The sequence below is a fragment of the Anneissia japonica genome, unplaced genomic scaffold (genome assembly GCF_011630105.1).
Source record: "Anneissia japonica isolate Jap-2015-1 unplaced genomic scaffold, ASM1163010v1 scaffold287772_len198928_cov201, whole genome shotgun sequence".
Lineage (NCBI taxonomy): Eukaryota > Metazoa > Echinodermata > Crinoidea > Comatulida > Comatulidae > Anneissia > Anneissia japonica.
The window spans coordinates 137107-146820 of record NW_022716447.1 but is presented as its reverse complement, the minus strand read 5'-3'; the positions used below and the strand labels follow the sequence as shown (position 1 = coordinate 146820).

Below are 9714 nucleotides of genomic sequence, written 5' to 3'. Positions count from 1 at the left end.
ACACACACACACATATATATATATATATATATTATATATATATATATATACTATTATATTCATTATTATATATTTGTAGGAAATTTGTTATATGCATGTTTATGCTTTATTTACGATCAACGCTATAGATTGCATTCATCTACAGCTTGCGATATTATTATATAATAATTAAAATATAACCCATAAATGAGTGTAAAATGCATAAAGTCAAGTAGACTAAACCATCTCCTCATACCAGCTTACCTACCTTATCCCAAATCATCACATTTTATATCCATGCTTTTCACTATTCTATATTATTAATAATTATTATTATACATCACAACATCTTTACTAATAGATTACGAACTAATTCAGTTAAATTTATCAACAGCCACTCCAATAAATATAGGACTATTGGATACAGCCCATACAGAACCAACGTATGAGGATTGCTACAGGACTAAATACGGTAACTGGTGTATAATTTGGATATTGTAGTCTTCTGGTTAATGCAATCCAATCCAACCAAATGATTGCGTGTCCAGTTTCCCCGAAACGGAAATAAAGTATAGTTAGCCGGCCGGATATAGGCTATGGTAGAGAAAATGGCAAAAAATGATATAATTTCCATCCTGTTTTTCATCTTTGATGGTGGTAAGGTAATGACAAAATAATTTATACAATAGAACTGTTATTAGCGTATCGTCAGACGTCAGAAACTCCAAGGTAGATAATATGAGTTGAATGTTCCTATCAAAAAAAAAAAAAAAAAAAAAAAAGGAGAAACGTAGGTGAAGTGGCTTCGTCGTTCATGTGCATCTTTCAGTTAAAAAGTAGTTTTGTTGTCTATTTCGACTGTTTTATCATACAATTTATTCAGTGCTGTTGGTCTACAATACACTAGTAGATCTTTAAAATACTGGCATGTTTTATTGCTTCCATAGCTCGGATGGAAAGCCTTTACGAAAATCTTGAAGCTATGCAAGTAAGTTCAACAATCCTATGCCTCTAAAGTTTAAATAATAAAGCGATTTGATCACATGTTGTACACTACTACTACTCTATATAAACTTTATCACCATCATTTACTTTGTGCTGTTTGTCTGAAATGTTTAAATAATTATTGTTTTAGGTTTTAGCAAGCATTATTTCTCTGAACAAACAGACGATTGAAAGCCTATCGAAACTCATTGAATTGTATGCTGACAATGTCGTTCTAAGTTCAATTATTGGAGAAGGAGAAAAGCATCACCTGTACCTTAATGTCCGAGAATGGATAACAATAAATACTGTCTCTTATACACATCTAGATGTGTATAAGAGACAGTATATATATATTGGCTTAAATTGGCCACACATCAATGTTTGATATCACAAAGTTATTCTACTTACTAATTGTGGACTAACATATACTATGTTTCTTTTAAAGCTTCAACAATTGCCTAGAAAGCAATCAATGCGACAGTTTCAATTTATTCACTGAACTGAGAAAGCAGTTGGATAATGACTCTTTCCATCCGATTATTGAATACCAAGCACATTTGTGTTTCCAGAGGAACATGTTACAATTTCAAAGGTACTTTAGTTTAATGTACTCTAGCTTTCATACGAATTGTCACTTGGTGAATTTTGCTAAACTTCTAATTTTTGGTATCCAATTATTATTATTATTATTATTATTATTATTATTATTATTGATATTATTATTATTATTATTAAGATTGATAATCAAATAACGTATAATGACAAGTTGTTCATGGCTGGAGCTCATTATGTACAGAATTTCTTTAATGAGGATGGGAATATAATATAGGATTTTATTAGAATTTATAATATTGAGCTGTTTCCGCTATCCTCAACATTTGGAAAAGCAGTTTAGACGAACATCAATTATTAGCGGATGATAATATTCATGTAGGCCTATATACAACTAATAGTACTAGAGTCGTGTATAATAATTTAGTTAGAGATAAAGCCACCAGCCCAAGGGCACTGGCAAAATTAATGGGAACAACAGTATTCCGCAATGGAGTGGTATTGGAAACGAACATTTACTTTGATATTCACGTCTGTTAGAGACACTAAAATAGGGTATTTCCAATTTCGACTCCTACACCGAATAGCTGCTTTTAATCAATTCATACATAATATCGGTATTGCTAATGCTGCAACTTGTACTTTTTGTAATAAGTATGATGAAACATTGAACCATTTATTCTGGACTCGTGTTCTTGTGAACCTGTTCTGGAAGAATATTGCTAAAAGCTTGTTGAGGGAAAACTTCCAATTCATGGATCATGCCATATTTTTGGGTCATTACAATGGCGAGGAGAATCCAATTAATTTCTTAATTTTCAAATGCTAAACATTATATTTTCACCTGTAAGTTGAAAGCTAAGCTTCCTTTAAGTGAGGAATTTGCCTGTAAATTTCAATTTCTTTTAGCAGTAGAAAAGTTAATTTTCCACTAAAGAAATAAGTAATAGTTATTTATCAAATATGTTGAGCGTTTTAAAGATGCTTTAAAAAAATGCTATTCTGCTCCCACTGGATGTTTGTTACCCTCAAAATATTAGTCGAATGCGACCTTGCAGTGGAATTTATGTTGTGTTTTAGAGAAAATAAAAAGAAATTTTGATGAAAAAATAATAATAATAGTAATTATTATTATTATTTTTTTAAAAATTATTATTATTATTAATATTATTATTATTATGATTGTCAATATTATTATCATTATTATTATTATTATTATTATTATTATTATTATTATTATTATTATTATTATTTGTATTGAAATTGAGATAAATTCTGGATCCATTTAAATAGATAAACGATTATTTCATGTTTTATGAAAGTATATGCAATGGTGTTTGTTACATTCACAAACCCATGAACATAGGATGAGAATACCAAACATATGAGAAAAATATTTTAGTGAAACCTATGGGGTGAATTGGAATAAACAACTATAGGCCCCTAATGCCAATTCATTGGATTATCTATATTTTGTCCTGACTCTGCTATAATAGGCACTTTATGTAACAGGACGGGAAGACGGATGGGAGTTGGTTTTGTGCTCGTTAGAGCGTGAAGACCACAGTAAATAATAGGCCGCTTAACCCGAATTGCCGTTGTCGACGTCTCCCCGACCTCTTGGGTAAAGTGCCTATTATTACAGCAGTCTTCAGCAGAATACTTCAAAATAACAATCATTTTGGTGTAGTACTAATTTATTAATGCATTAATAAATTAATAAATTTCTCTAATAGAAAACACCCTACAGCATTCAGTCAGGCACTTGGAAATTTAGAAAGAAATGCTCATGCTAAATGGCGTGTCTCTCAAAAAGACTTTCAGATGCGGCTGTCCAAACCAGCCGATTGGCTAACAAGGCTTTACCACAACTTAAAGGTAAACTGATATAGGGTTATTGCATATTATAGTACCACGATGATGGTTAATGTGTTTTTGTGACATTATCTTTAAACAATGAAATGTTGGTCCAAAAAGTGCCAGTACTAAACCAAGGACTTTTAAACTTAAAATCTACACTGGTCAAGCAGTTTTACATTGCTTCAGTCTTTAGAGGCCGCAATTATAAGGGACCCAGACCATCAGGAAATATTTCATCGCTTAAATGCAAATACATTACACATGTTACACCAGCTGATTCTTCGTGGACAGCTTTTAAAAGAAAGTGTTGAACAGGACTATAGCAAGCACGTCACCTCCGTACTACTGATGTTACCGACTGAGACGATGAACGAGCCTCATATTCAAGTAAAATTCAGTGTTTGTTTGTGAAACATTTTTATATAGACAATCTGATGATGGAGTTATGTATTAATAAAAATGATAATGGGATATCTGGTCTGGGAAGTTTTTCCTTTAAATGGTCCTCATGCTCACACCCTACTCACCAAAATTTAATCATAATCCAAACTATAAAATTTCATTTAGATCCATTGGAGAGTTTTTAAAATATAGGGTTGGGACTTTAGGACTGTAAATTACCCTCAAATTTACACCCTAACCAAAATTGAATAATTTCTTCCTTGTAACTTAAACATTAAACTTTCCCGAAAGTTTCATTCAGATCTGTAGATCTGTTTTTGGAATATCTGGTCCGACATTTGTCTTTGAATGGTCCTCAAAATTCAATTCATCACAAAAAAAATAAAAAAATTTCCAGCTTATGCTGGGAAAAGCCAATAATGATAATGATAATGATAATGATAATGATAATTATAATAAAATTAATGAATAATAACAATAAATATGATAATAAATGAGGTAAATAAAAAGTGTCGTTCCGTCAACAGAGAAGCATCATCAATGAATCCGTAAACTGTTAGCTCCGCTACTTAATGCACTATTATAGAATGTGTATTATTGATTGGACTTTCTTTTGCAAGTACAGAAGTTGTCAAATATACAAGATGATTGGATTCAGAAACATGATCGCATGGTAATGTTTAGAAAACGAAAAAAGGATCTCGTGAATAATCCGTTGAAGAAGCGGTATCATTCGACACAAATCAACCTTTTTGTATCTACATCAGTCATAATTTTGACTTCTTCCTCAGCTGCAGACGAAACTGTCGAAAATCTAAAAACGTAAGTCGTAATACAAGATTTACGCACGCAAATTATATTCATTTAAAAAAAAATATTATTTTGTCTAAATGATGATTTTTAAAAATTTATAATGATACAGACAGAGGTTCTGTAGATGTTTTGATCGTAATTACGCTGATGTGGGTATCGTAGATGCAAAATCCAGAGAAAGTTGGATGCCTGAGAGAGAAAATTTGTTCAAATTGTGGATCTATGAAAAGGAAGGTGTGGATTACAAGCAATATGAATACGTCATCGGTCTAAACTCCGATCGATCAATGTAAGCATTAATTTGAATCTTATGCATAAAATATAATAATGGTATACTAATAAGTCAGAATTAATGTTACTGTACTCTTTTAAAGACAAACAAGTGAATTCTGTAGCATGATACAGTAGGGTGTTTTTTTTTTCTTGATTATTGTTGATATTTCTTTATTTTGTTGTGATATATTGGATCAGCCCCCCCCCCCCCATCGGGGAGGAAAAGTACAATTCGTCGGGGATTTAAAAATGTATTTTCTACATATTAGTAGACTCTAAAATCGATTAAATAAGCCTTTGAAACCCCGAAACTGTTGAAATTTTCGGGGCTTCACCCCGGCCCGTGGACCACTTTTGAAACCTTTTAATAGGTAAGCCTATAGGCCAAATGTGCATTAAATTGCTTCTTCCTCTTATTGTTCATCCATGTAGCTGCATAGTTGTTTTTTATATTGATATACAAGAAATCTTTGAATCGATCACTATTAGGCCACTTCCAATGTGTGTTTTTTAATGTGGTTGTGAATAATAAATGTCAAATTGACAATAGCATGGTAGGCCTAGTAATTTTATTAACCAATCAGTATCCATTGTTTCAAAGACGGTGTTTTTTAAACTATTATTTTCATAAAAGATTGAAAGACTCGTCAATAGATATTTCCTCTAAGCCCCGCCATTTTTCATAGTGTTGCTAAGGCGAGACTTCATTTTTTTTTTGTTTAGCGAACCCGCCGTCAACTAATAATGATGATTTCAAATAAAAATCAAATTTTATTTTTTCCACTCGCCGCCACGAAAATGTGGACATTTTTGAAAAGTTTTTCTTTATTTTCATTAAGCCCTCCGCTGCCTTGAAGTCTCCAAAAGTAAAATAATGTATATTTCTTCCTAATTATACAAATGTAAAGCAAGTAACAATCCCATTACTACACTATTTACATTCACCAGTAACATTTTATTTTTATTTTCTCCTCCGCCTGGACGTTGTTGGCAAAACTGTTTGCTAAGTAAGAAAACAATTTTTTTTTTCGTCCTCCTCTGACGATCTGATTTTTAAAGAAGTGTCATGTGAAACGTAGCGAGTGGAATTGCATTATGGATAAATCTTCTGCCCATCCGGCCACAACTACAGTAATAGCTTCATCCATTTGAAAAAATTTTCAAAGTATCTTAACAACAACAAGACATGGATAAAGGTTTTGAAGGTGCATTGTATTAGTTGACTTTTAAAAAAATATTAGTTCTTTTCATTCCAGGGAGGATTTATTGGAATGGAAATCGGCGCTTGTTGTGGCTACAGGTGAATCGGGGAAATTTGATGATTACAGTAAGTAAAATGTTTTTTTAAATTTTCGACCAAATTTTTTTTTTTTTTAATTTATTTTTTTAAATTTTATTTTTTTTATTATTTTTATATATATATATATATATTTTTTTATTTCTATGACTTGACACTTTTGATGATACAGTATGTAGCCTAGTTCTTTTAGGCAGTGGCGTCACGCACGGGCGCTGATGGGAGATGGAGCGCCAGGGGCCCCAGGCACGAGAGGCCCTGACATTGTAGTTTAAAAAATAAACTATAATACCATGGTTTCATTTAATGAGGCCCAGACAGTTTTAAACATTGAAAATACATTGGCCTGGCATCATCGTACAGAAACCGCATTATCTCAGGGCTCATGTAAACGAACACTGCAGTTTTTTTTTTGTTTGTTTATGTTGTGGTTTGCCAACCACACTACTTGATCTATGTCGCTCGTGACCAGTTTGTATATACGTTATTAAAACATGTTTTGTTTTTCACTAAAATATTCTCTGTATTTATTTACACCTACATAGAGTATGCCTCTGTAGGCCTATCACCAGTTCCGTAAGTTGGCCTATGTAATCTATGTTAGTTTTGTCATGAAATTATCTGAAATATTACATCAGTCATGGACCATTCTATTCTCTGACAATGCAGTTAACAGTTCATAAATGCCATAAGCTCTGAGCACGAGGGGGCTCGCCTCCTCGGACCCCACCATGGGGTTTCACCCCCTGAACCTGACCGCAAGCGCGGATCCAGACTTTCGCCCAGTCGCCCAGGCGAAGGTCAGGGTGAGAAATAAAAATAAAATATTGACCCTTTTTCTGACAATCATACTTACTTTCCTTGACACTTATTTTGAACATTACCATCAGGTCAATGTTTAAATCCACACTATCCTATACTTTACACTTTTACACTGATTGTACTGTAGGCCCTATCAGAGAGGGATATTTCCAATACACGGTCTTCCACTTCTATAGCGCATGATACAGTGCATAACAAACTTTACGTAACTACTAATAATACTCAGGTCCAGTGGCGTAGGTATTGGCACTGCAGTCAGTGCACAGCACTGGGGGTTCGTTCAATAGGTCTAATGAACTAAAAGTATAACTTAAAAAATATCCTATTTAAACTTTAAAAGGACCCTTCAGTAATATTAGGTTTTAGAGTCTATAATTTGGCCTATTATTTATATTCATTACAACTTACCTATTACCTATTTCCCAAATGCTGCAAGTAAAAAAACAACAACAAAACAAGCCCTTACGTAAATACGATGCACTAATATACTTTTTGAAATCACATTTCTAAATCAATACAATATCGTCACTATTATTGTGTATGATTTTGAATCACGTCAGGTCATGATAACTTCATGAATACATGTTAGATTCACTTCACTGCAAGTAGGTCGATGATTATTCTATTGTTGAATGGTAATTGTTATTATCTTCGTACGGTACGTTGCACTAAACTACTTATTGAAATCATGTTTTTAGAGCAATAAAATATATTGACAGGCACGTATCTGTTTGGTTTTTTACAGTTGGTTCAACTATTGTTGTGTACGTTTTTAAATACTTAACAGGTCATTATAACTTTATGAATACATTTTAGATTCATTTAACTGCAAGTAGGTCGATGACTGTTCTATTATTGAATGTAACTGTTATTATCGTGATGGAATAGACAATACCTTGATTCATATCGATCTTATGTAGGGTATTTTGCAACCAAAAAATGCAATTTTAATCCTTCGCGCTAAGGCCTTGATTCCCTTATCAGCTACACTTTAGTCATCCTTGGAATGTTGCATTATACTGCGGGGTACACAGAACTATAGACTCAGGAATAATATCTTACCCGCAGCAAACATGGGCAGATAGTGACCATATTGAGCGTTTAAAATCTAACAAAATTACCCTGTCTAGAAAATGGTACGACCATCTCAATCAACGACAACGGTGTACAGATGCTGTGACACCAAGACATTTTAAACATTAAATTTAGGCATAATAGTAGCAACATTTCGAAAAAAATATTTCACTAGAATTTTTTCTAGTCTATATGACCATTATTAAACACCAAGATAAAAATATTTAATGAAATACTTTAATGAATTATTCGATATTCTGACAAAACGTTTACAGGTTTCACCTAAACCATAGCGCTCGCCTATCCTGGCTCAATGCAATATGCGTCTATGGAAAACTGACCATTCCCACCCTCCCTTCATACGGTAATTTGTAAAATAACAGACCCTTTTTTCAACCAATCAAAAGGAAAATTACATCAAAAGATTCTATGAATAATAATGTTTCTTTCTAGCAAGTGTACAAGAAGCTTTTATAATGGTTAATGCTCAACAAAGCGATTTGAATACAACAGAACCATCTGAAAATCGAGAAAAATGGTCTTTTACACGGGCTCCGTTCAGTGTAGTTTCTTACGAAAAATGCAAAAATTTAAAAGACAGGCATTTTTAAAAAGCTTTTGAAATTCAAATAAAAACACTAAGTTGCCTAAATAGCTGAACTATAACATATCAAAAGTACAGAATTATCTGACAACAGGTAGCGGAGAACGGACGATGTTAACACAAAAATTAACACAAAAATTGGCCATTTAACCCGAAAATGCCAGCCCGCGGACAGCGTGCCTCGCACTTGCAGTAGCCTGGTCGAAAATGTTGATCATAAGATCCATATGTGCGTCAGGAGAATCAATTAGGGGGGCCTATATGTGTAATTTTGGCCAACCTTTCGTGAAAATGTACTGATACTCAGTGCGTGCAAACAATATTTGCAAGTTGTTCTCCGGTGAGACTCAAACCCACGTTCTCCAGATCACTAGCCTGGTATCATACCTGTAGACCATCGAGCTTGCATCTGATGGCCAGGGTTGAATTCGAGCCCAAGTAAGCAGCGAGTACTTTTGCAAGTGTTTTCACACGAACTGATCTAATATTCAGTACATTTTCACGACACGTTGGGCAAAATTCCACCTATACATGTTCTATTGTTGTCAATTATACTATATCATGAAATGTATAATAGACCCTAAACGATAACATATATATGACTTGACCATAGTTTGTTCTCAATATTCTTGAATTTTTTTAACAAAATATTTTTTTACATATTTCTGAGCATTAAAGCCGTATTTGTTTTAAAAATATCATAATGTATGAGCATTAAGAGTTTCGCCTGAGTAGTCCCAAATATGGCTCTATCTCTTTCTAGTTCCGATCAGGTGCATTTTGGCCAATTTTACCTAGGGCCCGGCAGTTATGCCATAGTTACCAACTGTTTCGCATCGTGCTTGACGGTCCCACGTTTCAAAGGGATTTTGGATGAAACACGCATTTTGCAGAAACACATGCGAGATCATAAATGAGTGTCACGCATTTAGCACTTGCGAATTATCACAAATTCATGTAAAAACGTATTAGAAAATTAAAAGATTTTTGGTTTTATAAAAAATATAAAAACAGTCATACAGTAGCTTGAGTCATTAGAGAGCTTTCCATT

General features: G+C 33.3%; 1 protein-coding gene across 1 annotated transcript in view; it reads left to right on the top strand.

Moving 5' to 3' along the window:
- The window catches only part of LOC117109683, a 33984-nt gene that overhangs the window by 14062 nt on the left and 10208 nt on the right, over window positions 1–9714 (top strand). Inside the window, exons 14-22 of the mRNA XM_033252060.1 lie at window positions 374–451; window positions 927–967; window positions 1115–1257; window positions 1412–1558; window positions 3255–3396; window positions 3565–3765; window positions 4406–4602; window positions 4703–4882; window positions 6123–6193. Of these exons, the coding sequence (XP_033107951.1) occupies window positions 374–451; window positions 927–967; window positions 1115–1257; window positions 1412–1558; window positions 3255–3396; window positions 3565–3765; window positions 4406–4602; window positions 4703–4882; window positions 6123–6193 (1200 nt within the window). The remainder of the gene's footprint in view (window positions 1–373; window positions 452–926; window positions 968–1114; window positions 1258–1411; window positions 1559–3254; window positions 3397–3564; window positions 3766–4405; window positions 4603–4702; window positions 4883–6122; window positions 6194–9714) is intronic.